A 17,979-nucleotide genomic window follows, 5' to 3' on the forward strand; every position below is an offset into this window, starting at 1 on the left:
ATTTAACTCCTTTAATGCCTCTACAGCATTCTGAGTTTCACTAAGATATTTTCGATTTTCACGAATGTCATCGAAATTCATACAAGAGTTTCATCATACTTTTTGAATTTCTGTTATTAGAATTCTTTTTCTCTCTCTCATTCTATAGCAATTCTTTTTACTTAATCTTCAAAGAAAGAAGTCTCGCCTCTTCCCATTCTCTCTCTCTCTCTCTCTCTCTCTCTCTCTCTCTCTCTATTTATCTGTCTGTAACTCTTTTCTACCAATGTAGATTAACTTTAATCTCGATCTAATTTACTTCTTATTTATCTTTTTTTTCTTAAACTAGATTACTAGAAAAAGAGAAAACATAACGTAAGACTTAAGAGCTACACACAATAAAAAAAAAATATTAGAAACAGAAATAGATTAAATATTAGAAAAATAAAAAAAATAGAAATAAAAATTAAACGTAATATATAATAGATACAAATGAGATATGACATATAATATGTTTTATATTTTATTTATATCTATTTATGTGTTACGTTTAATTCCTTTAATTCTAATTTTTGTATTCCTCTAATATTTAATATCTATTCCTATTCCTAATATTTTTTTCCTTCATTGTACACAGGGCCCTAAATTAAGATGAAAATTAATCTATTATATACAATGACATCGGCATACCGGGATTTCAGTCGAAGAGGAAAAAGATTACCGAACTTTCTTATCTTACGAATAACATGTGAACCACAAATTGAATGATAAACATTTAATTTTTTTATCATAAAAATGATCGTCATAATTTAATTATCTCTCCAAAATTTGGAGGAGGAAAAAGGGCGAGCGACTTGCCTACGTCAAAATATACATTGGTAACAATAATGGACATATCTGTGTCAAATTTCTAAACTCTCCGCTCCTCCTCTGCATTATGCAGACGCGTAAACTTTTCCCCCCTTTTTTTTTTAAGTACTCCCGTGGACTCTGTGAAGGCCTTCGTTTATGCACGCGATCGAATCATGGATTAGAGTTAACTGCGCGGCTTACGTACACAATCCAGGCATTCCAAGCGCGCAGAGAGACGCACGGTCAGTTACGCTACGGACATCGTCTGGCGAGCGTTACCTTCTCTTTTCGAGCGCGTCACACACACACACAGAGCTTGCTTTCTCTCTTCCCTTTCCACCCTTTCGCGGCCACGTGTGTATTCGGCGACGCACCTGGCGATTGGCCGCACGGCGGAGGCTCGACCAGACTCGAGTTGGGCCCCCCTCGGTTTAAAAATAAACGCTCTCGCTTTCGCGTAATCGTGTGCACTTGCATGCACTTGGCCAGTACACTCCGGGATCATTCTCGATCGTTCAAAGCGATTGAAAGCCGGGAGGGGAGGGTCTGTGTAAAGAATAGATACGCGGCTTATCGCGCGCGAGGCAATGTAGAGGAACGTCGTGAGGTTCCTCGGCATTGAACATCGTCATCGTCGTCGCACGTTGCAATCACGTAGGCGGCGTGCGTTCCTTCTCGCCGGAATTTTTGCCGCACGCTCTGATCGCTCGCTCGAGCGAGTTACGCGAGCGATGACGTGACGCGCGCATCCACGGCACGTGCGGGCGCAGTAATCGCGACGTGAAATCGATTCCCAAGAAGCAAACGCTTCCCCCCGCCGCCACCGTGGCTTCTAATGCGCCGCAAAAACTAACGACGAACATAACCTCTAAATCGATCGCGGCCCGCGTGCACTGTACACGCGCAGCAGCATAGTCATTTTCTTTTTATTCTATCGCTTCGTCTTGCCTTTTTTTTTTTTTTATCGCTCCGTTAACCACTCTACTCGTCACTCCTCCTCGTCGTTCCGCTCCAGTCAGCTCCGGTCTCGTCCGCGGGAATCAAAAGGGGGACCAAATTGCGCACCGTTGTCGAGGACGACGTGGAGCGTTCCTATAAGAGATCGATAGAGATCAATCGTCATCGAGTTTCTGGACGGACCGTCGCATCACGTGGAACGTCGGTGATGAAGCGGAATGATTAAAGGATGCTGTAAGTCGAGAACTGAGTGTAAGGAAACGTGACGATTTGGAGAACGCCTCGTTGAAGAACGATGAACGTTCGCTCGATCAAGCTTCGTTATCGCTATTCAAAACGGCACTGCGTGCTTGTATTTATCAGCCAGCGATACACGCGTGCACGCACACGTATGTCCCGATTGCGTAATGACGGTGATAATCGAATGAAAAACACGCGGTGCCTTTTTGTTCTTTCTAACCTATCTCTCCGCGATGCTTTTGTATGGTATCATGTGTCACGTTTTGCACATCGATACTATTGAATGGCTATTGGGTGTTGCTAGGTCAGTTACAGGCGACACGGCGGCCTGCAATCCAGGGATGTCGCACGGACCGCACACGTAGGTGAAATGTCTCGCAGTCTGCCGGACAGAGTGGCTGGGCTTTATTATGCCCACGGCCTATTCTGTTCCTCTCATCCCGTCATCGTACTCTCTCTCGCGATATCGGTTCTCTTATTATGCTGGTGAGTCATTCCTCTTCTCCCTAATTGGGTTGCATTGTTTATCAATATTTAAACGATTACAATCTTGGAAGAGATTTGCATCGAAGTATTTGTTTGGTTGTTCCAGCTATCCACTTGTCAATCTGCCTATGCCGGGCAATGCCCCGAACATTCTAATCAACGATACTGTCCTACCAGCAAACAACACGGAGACTTCGGTATTGTATGTCCAACAAGTGGTACTAAGAATCGGAGTGATGCCATGGAGCGAAGATCTGACGCTGATGGATGCCTTCAGAGGACCCCTGTACGAAGTGTTCAATCTCTTGGAGATCATACGGAACTACGAGCATCCAGAAACGTGAGTGCTATATATCTAATAATTATTCTAATTGATATTGACAGTTCATATGTGGTAAGAAGTAAGATATTCCTTAAAAGATGCTTTCCAACAAGAAAACAAAACATCTTTTTTATTCCTGCACTAGATTGTAAAAAAATTTTCTTTTTGCTATTGCCAAATACTAAATATATATCTTTTACTTTAAGTTCCACACTAATTCAATTACAGAAAACAAACCAAAAAGATATATATGATCATGAAATTTTTTGTATATATTATGAGTGATTTTATGCAGGTCTTTACGCTATTTAATTATTTCATGTGATAACAGTTTTTGTTATTGGCAGGTTACGACAGTAGTTTTATTGGTGTCTTGCCATTTGTGTGTGCCATAATATGTTTCTTTTGTCTAATAACACTGTACTTTGTTATTTGATGGATTGCAATAAAGATAAAGGTTATACAATATAATACAGTGAACAATTTCTTTATTTATAACATTGACAAACAGCAAGGAATAATTCACTAAGTTACACTGTGTTATCTGTACTTTTTTAAATCTGAAAAGCACCCATGACGTACTTGTGACATTTGAAAATAAATTACGTGTCCAATTTCTTTCTTAAGATATTCAAAGATTGTTTTATATAGCTCAAGACATATAAAAGATATAAAAAAAACACTTTTTTTAAGTTAAGAAATTATTAATATTGAAAGGTATGTTTCTTTGTTAGAATAAGGATCTGATCTGATTTGATTTTTAGATTAAAAACACTTGGCCAAGTATGCTTGCACATTGAAGCAGTAAAAAAAAGAAATGGCAAAAAGGCTGAAGTTTTACCAGAATACAACTGTCTTGTTCTATCGCCCGCAAATCTCTGGCAACAAAGTATAGAGCTATTTTCTCAAGACACAAATCTTATTAACACTATATTTTCGTATCAGGTAAATATGCATTCATGAAATTATAATTGTATGAAATAGTAATATAAGTCTCATACATAATTATTAATTATCATTTATCGCAAATAGATAAAGCTCTTTTTTATTTGGAATGTTAATTTAGTTTTTATCTTTATTATGAAAAAAAAATGCTTAACTTCTAAAATTGGCATTACAGAATCTTCAAAGAGGTAAGATAAGTCTCGCAGAAGTGATGTTTGGAATGAGTTTGAAGGAAACAGGAGTGAAACGATATCCTGCTCGGGTTCGCCAAAGAATCCTTCAATACGCCGTGACCATTTATTTAAAGAAATATGATCAGGAGTGAGTATTTATATAAATAGTTTTTTAATTTGTTATTAATACAATTATATTTTTTAACATAGACTTTATTTTTTTATAGATTCATAAAAGGATTACAGCACCGACTGCGAACCTATTATCAGCTGCATCAAACTATTGACAATAGCACGGACGTTAATATACGCAATGAAATATTAAATATTTTTTATCCTGGCGAATTTAATTACAGTGAATTCTTCCCGTTGATAATGACTTCCCTAGCCTTATTTTGCTACGAATACTTCCAAGTGCGGAAAATAGAACTGGTAAAGTCTAAAATTGGCATTGCGTTTAGTGCCAGTGTGACAGTTATGGGCTCGCTATCAATGACTGTGGGTGTGTGCTTTTTCTTCGGTCTAACACTGAGCATGAGTGCCAAAGAAGTGTTTCCGTACTTGGTAATTATCTTCGGCCTTGAGAACATTCAAGTATTGACTAAGAGTGTCGTCAGTACACCAGCCCAACTGGACGTAAAGATACGTGTCGCTCAGGCTTTATCTAAGGAAGGATGGTCCATTACGAAAAATCTGCTCACAGAAGTAACGATCTTAACTATTGGTTTATTTACTTTCGTTCCTGCTATCCAGGAATTTTGTATATTCGCAATAGTTGGATTATTGAATGATTTTTTCCTACAAATGGTATTCTTCTCTACGATCCTGGCGATCGATATCAGACGAACAGAATTATCTAGCGAGAATTCCAAATTTCACTTGTCGCACATACAAACATCACGCAGACAACAATTTACCACTACTATTACTAATAGGAAACCTCATATATTCCGCTCTAAGTCTCATCCGAGATTGAACGGCCTGTCTACCGGCCCAACAAACGTTATTGCTCCGAATACACAAAATACTCACACACTGGCCAAGATCCCCAAGCGTTTGAGATTGGTTCATTTCTGGGCGCGAACACGAATCTTTCAGCGTGCATTTATGGTAGGAATGGTTGTGTGGATTAGCATGACTATTAACAATTCTGGTATTATTGAGCACATAATACATCTTAGCGAGACGCTAAAGCCAGAAACTGATATTGATGGATATACGGTAGATAAACCACCAACATTAAACGATTATGTTAAGCTAAATACGGTAACACCTATTTCTATATCGCCCGCAACTATAGCCCCGAATAATTTAAACGAACAGGTGAATTTTTATTTCAAATAGACAACATTCTTGTACTTTTTTAATCCATATATTTAAGAAAAAATGTATTTTTTTTAGGATTTACCTAATAATACGACAGAGGAATTAAATAAGCTAAGACCTATGGATTTTCCGCCTTGGAATAGTTTGTCACTGTATCATTGGTCCTCGATTCTTTCAATGTACAATGTGTCGATTGCCGGTGGACGAGTGACTATACTACCGACTATAAAATTATCGCACGCGGTGAGCCCACAATTAGCAAAACAAATTAGCAATCCAAATGATGTTCAACACTTCCAGTGGCAGAGTCTTGCTACCGCTGCGCTTGATCCTTTAGATTTTTCAGGTTTGAGTTTTTCATTGAAAAGTTAGAAAAAGTTAATCTATGGCTACATTCAGCAAAAAAAGCAGTTTTATAACTGTTGCAAAACTTATTAATATGATTGATCTTGCTCTTGGTTCCTCACTGAATCTAAATGTATAAACCAATCATATTCAAGAATTTTACAATAGTTGCAAAGCTGCTTTTTTACTGAACGCAGCTATTTACTCTTCAACAGCTTTTTACACTTTTTTAATTTTTAGATATGGAAGTACCATCGAGATCAGAAGGACGTGTATTTAATACGGACACGCCTTTTGTACCGTCAAGTCCAATGGAGATATTTCTAGCTGCTCTGCTGTGTCTCATTAGCGTAATCGTGGTTGCTTATACAATGGTTGTGCTATATCGATGTATTTGTACGAGAAATTACGCGGAGTGGCGAGCCAGCTGGCACCAGCAAGAAAAAACGCACGATTACGTTACTCAGTTAGTGCTGGAAGCTGTGCCTCTGGTCTTAGAAGGCCATACTCAGGAAGTAGAATGCATCGCGACAGATGGTAACACCGTTGCTAGCACATGTTTAGCGGGACATATCAGAATATGGGACACGACGTCCGGCGAGCAATTGGCGCATATCGATAGACGACAATTTTTTAGCGGTCCGCAGAAAACGCTGAGTCAAGCGTCGCCGGATGCCGACGAGCTGATGTCAGATTACGAAAGCGGTTCGCCACCTTCCCGAGGTGAAATGGAAGTGGCGCAGTCGATGGGACTTTATTCACCGGCCTCGACAATGTATCCGGGAAAGTTATCTCCCGCTTATAATATGCGAAGAGTTAATAGTAACAATAACAATGACCATAAAAGACGATCTATAGGAAACATGTTAGATTACGATTATCAAATCAATGAATTCAGTAGCGACAATAAGCAGAAGCTGTTACGTCGAAGTTTAGGCAGTGCCTACGATCTTCCCGATCTAAAACCTGCGATTAATATCAAATTCTCAAATATAAAATATACACCCTCGCAAAAAAATTATGATCAAGGCTATGATTTCGGGGAGCGATATAAAATCTTATTCGATGAACACAATAAGTCAATCGAGGAGATGCAGAAATCTAAAACCAGGGAACAATTGGGTGTTCTTCCCATAAGATCGAACAATTTAGTTGGTAGCACATCCTCCATAAATACCGACCGCACAATACAATCGTCACATGTTATAGCGGCGATTTGGTGTATGGATTATCAGGAAAATCTTATAGTAGTAGGGTGCGCGAATGGCAGTCTAGAATTCTGGGAGGGTACGACTGGTAGATTCAAGGTAGATACGAATAATTTGTGCGAATATATTACTCTGACACACAAATGTAATTTTATTAATTCAATAATTCTATTCTTTCTAGTGTCTGTTCGATGATGGATCAGGACTTGGAATCTCTGCCGTTAGACTCGTTGGTAGCAGAGTAGTGGCAGCTAAATTGAATGGAGCTGTCGACTTTCTGCAACTTGAGAGCTACAGTGAAGGCCAGCAAATTGATTGGGGCTTCACATCTTACAGAAGAAGTAAATGATCTGTCAAATAATATCAGAATTTATTTCTACATTAAATTATGTGATATTGTGATGTATTATATGAATGATACATTTATTTCTTTATTGAGAAATCTATATTTAATTCATCTGCTATTTTAGCGCATGTGCGGACGGGAAGTGCTGGTTCGCCTATGGATCTAAATAATTACATGCAAACAGAGGAAGATTTGCGCTGCATGAAAATTGGCTCTCATAGAGCACATCAACAAACGATCACTGTTTTAGATAGCGAAGGTGGACGTGTATTAACAGGCAGCCAGGATCACACCTTGAAAGTATTCAGGTATATATACAATCTAATACAATCCAGTTTATCTTTTCTAAAAATTATTTTCCTGTATCTGTATATTTTTCTTAATTAATACGAGGTGAAGGACAATGAGAGTCAATTCGTAAGTAAACAAGAAAGCGATTATAACATAAAAATTATAATATGAATTTGATTTTGTTCTCATGCCAAGTTACAGATACATTGTTTCAATACGACTTTGCCATCTTGTATTGTCAATGTTGTGTAACGAAGAGGGAAATTGTGGAGTTAGTGAGAAATGTGTTGTCTCAATTATATTGGATTAAGGAATTTTTGTTGAACGTCTGAAGAGGACTCAAACCAAGAGTCGAAACTTGTTACGACATTTTACATCGAGCGATTTTTTATACTATTATATATTGACCGATATTCTAATTTTTAATTGTGTCTGAAGCGGCTAAGTATTTTTATTCTTTGAAAATTCATATTATAATTTTTATGTTATAATCGCTTTCTTGTTTACTTACGAATTGACTCTCATTGTCCTTCACCTCGTATTAATTATTATTTTCATATAAAGAGTCCTTCAACTTTAATTTTATTTATATTTTTCTTATTACCTAGGTTAGAGGATCAGTTGCCTCTGTATACACTTCATGGGCATTGCGGTCCGATATCGTGCCTCTTTATCGATAGAATAAGTCCCATGACATCCGGTAGTGGGTCTCAAGATGGGTTACTGTGTGTGTGGGATCTTTTAACAGGTAACATTTTGATCTCAATGAATATGTAATGGTTATCTCTTCTAATCTAATGTTTTATGTAATATTTTTGCAGGAGCATGTATGTATAGTATTCAAGCCCACGATGGTGCTGTAGCTGCTATCACATGTTCAGTGTCCTATGTGATAAGTATTGGAACAGATGAAAGACTGTGTGTCTGGGAACGCTTTCAAGGACACTTATTACACACTTTGCCGGCACATAAAGCAGCTTACAGCTTACAATTGGTGATGTTGACGCATCATCTTCTCATAACTAGCAATCAGGTATGTGTAATCAATATACACAGTTGTATTTTGAATCTTTATCAACATAACGAAAATAAATCTCAAAATTGAATATTAATATTTCAGGGATCATTAGTGGTCTGGGATGTAAGAACGGGAGAGCCAGTGCGAGAAGTGAGATTAGGTCATAAAGACAGCTGCATTTTCGTAAAACAAATGATAGCATTGAGGGACAGCGTCGTCTGCGACTACGGTCGGCAATTGAGAATAGTCAGATTTCCATTGGTCTCTGATAAGCTGGATTAAATTCTTTGTATCCGCGTGTATATAGCTGTTTTTTTCTTTATCTATTATTTCAAGTATCTTTTATGTTATTAAACTAGATCTTAAAAACTATAGATTTTTATACAATATAATATTGCGTGTATATTCTAAAGAGTGATGTATATTTTCGATGTAAGTTTATATATATATGTTACGTAATAATACACGTCTTCACGGGAATATATTTTTTATCTGATGGAACATCATATACACAAATAGTCACGTCTTTAATTTTTAAATTAATATTAATGGCATTAAACACCAATTAAAAAATTTGAAGTAATAAAGATTGTAGAGAAAGAGAGAGAGAGAGAGAGAGAGAGAGAGAGAGAGAGAGAGAGAGAGAGAGAGAGAGAGAGAGAGAGATACAATAATACGTTCTATTCAGAATTTTTTAAAAGGTAATATAATTTTTTAAAGATTTAGAATTTTCTCAACTAATCTTCTAATTACGACGTTAAATCATTTTAACATGCGTTTATTTAATATTTTATAACATGCATAGTGGCTGTGCTTTATTTTGAAACGTCTATTAGCTTTTGTAATATAAAACCGCTTAATGTTTTATTTAAATATTTTTAATCTTTTTACTGTAAGTAAAAGCATGATAACATGCGTGCATTTGTAAAACTGATATTGTTCTTTAACACAAAAACGAAAGACAGTTATGACCCACAAAGAGTTTAGTAGCAATTACGGTAATGACGTAATAAAAAAGATAATATTGCGTCTGCTACAAAACACTGTAATATTTGAATATTTTCCTTAATAGATGAATACCAGTTACAAAATTATGAAAAATTGTTTAAAAATTATTCCAATTTTTGAAATTATTAAATATAAAGAGAGAGTTAATTTACTGATTGAAATTGTAATATTTTCAAAATTATTACCTATGAATTTTTATGTAAATTTATATACAGGGTGAGGCATTTAAAACAGGTCACCTGAATAACTCACTTGTTTTTAACAGTAGAAGGAAAAGTGTCCCACAAAAGTTGCTTGGTTTCGAGAGGCACGTAATTGTGATGTCAATTATTGTTTTGTAGGTGAAGGAGACGTAAAGAATAGGCAAAGATCAAATCTGTTTTTTTTAATAAAATGATACATTTTTTACATTGTGATTTTTTATTTACATTCTGATGAAGCATTTTAAGACGAATACAGTGACCTATAATTAAAAGTAATTCAAGGTTACGTAAGGTCAATAATGGAAAATAACTGACTGGAAAATAAATTGCTTCAAGGCAATGTTCAGATAATTTCGTGTCTTCTCTGTTTGTTGGTAACCGGTAATCGTTCAAGTATATCACGGTATGTAAATAAAAAACGTTCCATTTAAAAAAACAGATTTGACTTTTGCCTATCTTTTATGCCTCCACCTACAAAACAATTATTGACATTATATTATGTGCCCCTCCAAACCAAGCAACTTTTGTGGGACACTTTTCCTTCTATTGTTAAAAACAAGCGAGTTATTCAGGTAATCTGTTTTAAATACCTCACCCTGTATATACATGTGAAAAAATGTATTTACATTGTCTATATCAGGTTCAAAAGTGCCTTTATCGTATCCGTCATTTTCATATCGAAAAAAAGAGCGAAATGGAAATGTAGATAAATACGACGAAAAAAAAATTTTTGTTCCTTATTACAAATATATATAACAAGTAAAATATAGTTGAAAATAATTTAATTTCTATTAGAACATTGCAATACATGTCTTATTTATCTAATACCATAGCATAACAATTACTTCAAATACTGTATTTATCACTACAATTATTTAATTAATTAAAAAAAATTTGATGCGTGTAGATAACTATAAAAATTTAGAGAGATTCTAGCTCTGATGATATATTTAGATACCTATTGTTATCATGATTTAGAATTAATTTATTCCAGATGGTTAAAGTTGAATATAGAATAATTCTTAATTATATGTGTCATACTCTATTTAATTTTATATATTATTGAAATAATTCATATTCGTGATATTTTTTCTTTTATTTTAAATTCTGAAATCACTTCTTGGAATATTGATATACAATTAAACGCATTATTTTGCATATACTGATTATGTTTATTATTTATAAACATATTTCGCCAATCTGATTAGTTCAATTAATTGATGTCCACTTATAACCATCGTACTAAATAATATTTCTATTTACTTAATTTTAAAAGCAATATTTTACAAAACGAACATTTCTTTGAACAAAGTGACGTGTGCTTTTATGCAGACTACATTTACACTGTAATAAAGTTATATTTAAATCAATGACACAATATAAGGAGGATGCTTCTTTACTTGCTTTTTACTTAATATGATGACAGCTGCACTGATGTTTTTTTAAGTGCACATTACATAAAGGGGCATAGTTCTTTGGGAAGAAAGTACTATGTATATTGTTTCAATTTGTTAGTCGTTATTTTATTTTTCGTGAATGAGCGAACCTACTGATGATTTTGAAGAATGCAATGAATTCTTGCTTAAAACGTGAAGTAAAAATCAACTTATTAAATAAGTCAAATGTCGCAAATAATAAAAATTGAATCACGAATTTTGGCGTGTAAAAATAGTAAAAATACTAATACATCATGTAAAACCATTTCTCTCGATTGCGATTTCTCCCAAATATTTTTTTCTTAATCGAATTATTTAGTATATAATAGTAAGTACAATTTGTTAATATTAGAAATACATAAAGTTCTTGTATTTAAAATAGCAATGCAAAAATTATAAAAAATTAATTAACAAAAAAGTAATTAAAAAGTCTAATAATTCTTTACTTTTTAAGTAACTGTAACTATAATGTGGCACACAAGAAACGTAAATAGTACAAATATGAGTAAACGAATCGATTAACGAAAATTAAGTTAAGACAGTAAAGATACGAAGCAATTGTAATAATCGAAGTAACAAATCGAAAATAATAATTAGCTTATTGCTTCGCGTCTTATTGCTTAAGTTTTTTGTATGTCATATGTATTAGTTTTTATATTTTCCAAAATTAATAACGTATAACTTTCTATTAAGAAAAAAACTAATTAAAATTAGTTATTTTTAGAAAGTAATTTTTCTAATCCTTACAAACTGTATGCGCAATAACGTTATCACTTCTAAAATAAGTCGGACTATATTTACGCGCAACTTCTAAAATAAGTCGGACTATTTTCGCAAATTAATTATTTTATTCTGAATGTACTCAATTACGCTTTTTTTACGCCATTATTTTTTTGATGAAAAATATTATCAAATTTGCGACCATTAATAATCAAGCCATCAAAAAGAGAGAAAGATAGCGAATACATATATTTTTCCTACGCAATTTTTTATGTCACAAAACATCGAATGTAATAGAAAATAAAATAAAAAAAGAGAGTGATTTGTATATCTGATAAATTTTGTGACATAACCGGAGAGAAAATAAAAATATATGATTAATTTAATTAATTGATTGCATAACTATTGAAAAAATATAGATAAGAATACTTGACTATAATATTCTGATTATAATGTTGATTAAGGATCAAGCTTTTAAGACTTTATCGTCATTGAAACATTATCACAATTTTCTAGCAATTTGTTGGGCATTCTGTATAATAACAAAATGAACTCGCAATGAAATAGTTGGCTCACTAGCGAATAATTAAATATATGTGTTAGAAGAAGAAAGCCATTTACGGTCAAAGCTGGATCACAGTGCTTATTATAATTGTGTGAATTTTATATACTGCGTATGTAGTCCCCCCATAAATCGCGACGCTGATAGTTTTTCAGCATTGACGCATACATACTTACTACCGCAGTAATATCACTTGGTTAAATTGACGAGCAATCTAACAATTTTTGATGCTTATAGCATCTTGTTGGATCTTAATAATATGTTGAAAGACATACATTAAATTTTAACGATGTAACGTTGCCATCAGAGGTCTATAGATGTTCGCAACAATTTCTCGCAAGTGCTGAGATACGCGTATATCTGTATATATAGAATCTAGATTAATATCTTAAACAGGCGTCTAAGATAGGTTTCCATTACAATACCTTACTGATGAGTCCAGTAGTGAAAACCGGGACGAAACGCCAACTCGTGATATTCTTCGCAATCTTATTTTTCACAGATTTAGATTTAGATTTATCTTTACTTCAACGTTACATCGTTAAAATTTAATATATGTCTTTCAACATATTATTAAGATCCAACAAGATGCTATAAGCATAAAAAATTGTTAGATTGCTCGTCAATTTAACTAAGTAATATTACTGCGGTAGTAAGTATGTATGCGTCAATGCTGAAAAACTATCAGCGTCGCGATTTATGGGGGGACTACATACGCAGTATATAAAATTCACACAATTATAATAAGCACTGTGATACAGCTTTGACCGTAAATGGCTTTCTTCTTCCAATTTATTATTGTTTATCAATTGTACGGTCTTAAAAAATATTCTAGTTTGTTAAATATATGTGACTTTTCTATTTATTTGATTAATTAATTATTAATACGATTACGCCGAGATTGTATATGCACAGTACAGAGCAGAATATATTGTTCTTAATAAAATGTTGTATTTAATACCAATCCATTTTATCTCATTTTATATTTACACCTCATCATATTTATTATTATTATTATTATTATTATTATTATTATTACTATCTTTACCGAAATGATCAATCGGCACGAAATAATTAGAAATTTTTTGACTATCTTCCCGGTATCACGCACTATAAATTATGTAAAAGGAAAAGGAACGTAATACAATGAATTGTGCAAACTTATACTCGCTTAAGATCTTTTAATGCAAACTTTCCTCTTTCGATTAGTTGCACCCTCTAATTGGATAATTATATTTTGAAACAGTCGCTAACAGATTTCTCAGTATCATTACGCTTTAGATGCAATAAATTTTCTAAGTATTTTCATTGTAATGACAAGTACTGTCCTACTTTGTCGACTGCAATAGTGATTGCAGTCTCCTTAATTGTATTTATTGTAGATGAATTATTTATATATTTAAATAAAGAAAATCATATACGCCGAGATTGCAAAGTATATGTAAATGTATACGACATTAAGAGCGTATGTTGAAAATTAATTGTCGTAGCACTCAGTTTAATTAGCTAACATAATAACCTAAAGATATTATCTAAAAATGTCATAAATAATATATCACTAGAAGTTCAGTTTTAACTGTTACATAAATAACACATAAACATTAATATTTACAATATATAGCATATTGTAAAGTAATATAATATACATATGTATAATATTTATATTTATAATAGCTATACGTATAACTTGTTAAACACAAGAAAAACAATGCGAACAAATTGCATTTTTATGCTGTGCAAATGTATTAAGTGCATGTACAAATTTCACGTTATCTTTATGTCAATTAATAACGTCGCTACTTTGCATAGTATAAAACAATCATATTAATCGCATTACTACGAACAAATAAGAGTTAAAAGAAGAAGGAGGATCATCTATGACAGCCAGCAGCTGTAATCTACGATTAAATACGGTAATAACCGGCGATTAACATAATCTTTGACATTTGATTTCTTATTTTGTTAGAACATATGTTAGAACGTACATTCGCGGGAAATGGTTTTAGAGCATTAATTAAGTAAACTTCTGTAAAATAATTCTTTTCTCATGTATTCTCAAAAAAATATATTGTGTTGTTTGTGACAGTATTGTAAACGGATATTCGGACAGAAGCAATTTCGCCGAGTTCACATTTCGATAGTTATAATACATTGAAAAGTGATTCTATCAATAAATTGGAGCACATTCAAAAATTGATTTCACTAAAATAAATTCCTTTGTATATATATATATTTATATTTATGTGCACGTGCACTCTTTGTGATAGATACAAATAATAAATTCGAACACTGAAGAATATGAGATAACGATCATACACTGCGCAACAAAATTAACGCAACACTGTTTCACTATGCAAAAATAGGCAAACTTCAAGATAGCATAACTTCGTCAAAAATCATTGTATCGAGATGTTTAAAAAAGCATTTTACAGCTTGAAACCTCTACTTTTCAGATCATTACTTGAAAAAGTGGTCTCACGGAGATTTTATGAAGTTACACAAACATAAATGAAGATATATCAGATCTCAAAATTTTTTATGAAATTTGAATGTTCCACGGGGCGGACTAAAAATTATACGCTAATGCGATTTACATCATTCGAAAGAGCGAATCTTTACCTTTAATTTGTTTTTTTACGAAGCTTCGTATGTACGATTTTTTTTCACCAAGTTATTCAACGTTGAAGCAAAAATGATTCTTTTGCGGTGAAAAAAAATCGTACGAAGCTATAAAATCTCCGTGAGACCACTTTTTCAAGTAACGATCTGAAAAGTAGAGGTCTCAAGCTGTAAAATGTTTTTTTAAACATCTCGATACGATAATTTTTGACGAAGTTATGCTATCTTGAAGTTTACCTATTTTTGCATAGTGAAACAGTGTTGCGTTAATTTTGTTGAGCAGTGTATATAAGATTATAATGTAAAGAGAGAGAGATAAAAAAAGCAATAAGATAAGAAGTAGTGGAGTTATAAAAATAGTCAATGAAATTCGTCTGCGATCGATTTTTTCATTGGCATTATTAAAAATAATGCAAAAGTATTTTCTAAAATAGATTTCAATTTACAGAGAACAGCACAATACCTACGTCACATGCAGCGGCACATTATCATTTCGCATCAGTATATCAGTATTATAGTCATATAATCCATCAATCTTAAACCCATAGTAATTAGGAATACGTACATGCGATAGTGTGTTTTAGGAAAATAATTAATCATTCAGCTTAGTTATGATGGTTTTAAAATAATAATCACTTAAAGAAACTATTCTTGTATTTTCTTTCACGTCATATCTCCATTTTGAATATTAATGCCGTAAGGCGTAAAAGATAATCAGCCAAGGTGATTTCAACAAGAATTTTATAGAAAAGAAATTGTATATTTATCGATGTTATCAAAAGCAGATAGGTAATGTATTTTAATTGTTAGAAAAGCAAATATTATAATTCCTATGATAAAAAAGTGTTTGATGTCTTCTATGATAATATAGTTGTATTGTTATTGAAACTATTAATTCTTTTATTGATGAATTTCACTTATAAATTAAAGCACTAGAATATAACAATATAACGTGCCATTTTCAACAAATTGTTAAAAAAATGTGATAATTTTTCTTTAAAAAAAAATGTATATCTTATAAGAAAAAACACATTATTCTATATCAGTATTAAAAATTGAATCTTTTTTAATAATATCCCGATAGAAATTATATTTAAGAATTCCAACAAAATATTATGTCTTGTACAAACACTACTTATAATTTAAAAAAACTCGACAAAAAATTATTTTATCTTTTAGTATCCTCAAAATGAAGAATTAAGAAGATGAATGAAAACAAAGAAATCCTCTTCAAAATAAAGAAGAATCAGAAGTATAGAATTTTAATTTTAAAATGCTAACGTCACACACATCAATTTAACATTCTTAATTTCAACAATCACTTGGTCCCGCTGTCTCTCTGTTCTCCATCGCACTGGCGACTCTTAGTTGTCTGTACTGCGGGTGTAATCAGTCAAATGACCGAGGCAAGAGAAGGGAGGAAGAGAGGCCACACGTACGAGAGCGAATGTATACCTATTCGTCTACAACTTCTGTTAGGAGGAAGGCAGGTGTCGAAGGAGGGAGCTCAAAATCGAAAGTGCAGCTAGCTCACGGCTTTCGTGCTGCGCGACGTTTAGTCTGTCGCGGAGACCCGATCTAATGTAAATCGGTAATCTTTTTCCCGCTCTCTCTAAAGCTTTTACTTCGCGATTTCACCTCGACTCTCCCAGATTTTGTCGGGACAGAAGTACAAATTAAATCTCTCGGTAACGAAATTCTCGTGAATGGTATTTTTCTGTTTTCTTCTTTCTTCTTTGAGATCCAGGATTACAGCTAAGATAATATAAGAGAGACTTACTCTAATATTAAAAAAGAAAGGAGATAATGGTAAATACTTTTACAGTTCGCCATTATTGTATTTTGTTTAAAAATTTAAATCGATCAATGAACAAATGTGTGTGAGAAAAGAAAAAAGTGTGACACTCGATTGGAAAACGTTTTACATAAATTCGTAAGAGACATAAAGAGATGCTTCGTTGATGGCAAACGCAACCAAAATAAGTATAAACTGATTTTATAACAGAAGTCTCATTTATAATTCCCTTGACATTATTATCTTTTTAATCGTACTTACATAAAATTTATCATTGAGTTAAAATAGTTGACATTAAGAAAAAAACTAAAAATAGTAATTTTCTATTCGACTGATTTTATGATATCACAAGAATAATTTACAAGGATTTCTAATAAAAATTATAAAGTTTCTTTTCAAGGAAAAAGCAAAATAAAATGACTGAGAAGAAACAAACATAAATATATTAGAAAATATCAAATTTATGTAGACAATGAAGAGCAATGGCAAACATCATATGCATGCAAGGGCATTCAATTTACGTTTAACTATATGTTACTTGCGTAACAGGAAAAATTCATGCAATTAAGCTTTTCCATCTGATAAGTAAAGAATAAACAAGAAACCGTTATATGTAAATCGGATTGTATGACGATTCGAATACGATAATTCTTTGAACTTGAATTCTTTAAACTGAATCCACGGAACGCTTTATTTCGACGAAGAAGTCGCTCAATCAAGAAGGAGCTGTTTCCATTTTAATTAACACAAAGCTCATTAAAATTTTTCTAGTAATAGACGAAACGACGGAAGGATTGTTGATCGCTTCTGACTACATCCTCGATCAGGTGAATATAATAATATTAATTTTTAATATAAGGATTTTCTTTACGTACTTGAATTGAAATTGATAAAGAGAAATTCGTTCTTCTAAGATCATATGCTTAATACATCAATGTAAAAAAAATTTCTGCATTTATTAATTACATAAAGTGTTAAGAACCAACAAACTTCATTTGCGAACTTTTTACAATTTGTAATTAATTTTTCTTCGGCAGAACTTTAATTGGATTCTACCTTTTTTTAAAACTTTGAAATTTTTAACTTATAATTAAATCTTTAATTAAAGTACCTTAAAGTAATATATATATATATATATATATATATAT

At 32.9% G+C, this 17,979-nt stretch overlaps 2 protein-coding genes across 2 annotated transcripts in view; both read left to right on the plus strand.

Moving 5' to 3' along the window:
• Positions 1–2,383: 2,383 nt before the first annotated feature.
• SCAP (SREBP cleavage activating protein) lies at positions 2,384–8,780 on the plus strand. The gene is made up of 12 exons (XM_018548711.1): positions 2,384–2,514; positions 2,621–2,854; positions 3,601–3,781; positions 3,957–4,102; positions 4,182–5,277; positions 5,356–5,626; positions 5,866–6,932; positions 7,015–7,174; positions 7,304–7,487; positions 8,079–8,218; positions 8,292–8,503; positions 8,591–8,780. The coding sequence occupies exons 1-12, from the start codon at positions 2,399–2,401 to the stop codon at positions 8,768–8,770; spliced, it is 3,987 nt and encodes a 1,328-aa protein (XP_018404213.1). The 5' UTR covers positions 2,384–2,398; the 3' UTR covers positions 8,771–8,780.
• An 8,810-nt stretch (positions 8,781–17,590) lies between these two features.
• Positions 17,591–17,979, plus strand: part of LOC108780896 (facilitated trehalose transporter Tret1) — an 18,121-nt gene continuing 17,732 nt past the window's right edge. Inside the window, exon 1 of the mRNA XM_018548728.1 lies at positions 17,591–17,658. The gene's annotated coding sequence lies outside the window, so the exon portion shown is untranslated. The remainder of the gene's footprint in view (positions 17,659–17,979) is intronic.

The sequence above is a fragment of the Cyphomyrmex costatus genome, unplaced genomic scaffold (assembly GCF_001594065.2).
Source record: "Cyphomyrmex costatus isolate MS0001 unplaced genomic scaffold, Ccosl1.0 scaffold75, whole genome shotgun sequence".
Classification (NCBI taxonomy): domain Eukaryota; kingdom Metazoa; phylum Arthropoda; class Insecta; order Hymenoptera; family Formicidae; genus Cyphomyrmex; species Cyphomyrmex costatus.

What these genes read in the sequence shown, in the direction of transcription:
- SCAP (XM_018548711.1), top strand. Translation starts at nt 2,399, where the DNA reads ATGTCTCGCAGTCTGCCGGACAGAGTGGCTGGGCTTTATTATGCCCAC. An exon ending in TTAAAGAAATATGATCAGGA is followed by an intron (nt 4,103 to 4,181) that starts GTGAGTATTTAT and finishes ATTTTTTTATAG; the next exon opens with ATTCATAAAAGGATTACAGC. An exon ending in TTCTCATAACTAGCAATCAG is followed by an intron (nt 8,504 to 8,590) that starts GTATGTGTAATC and finishes TTAATATTTCAG; the next exon opens with GGATCATTAGTGGTCTGGGA.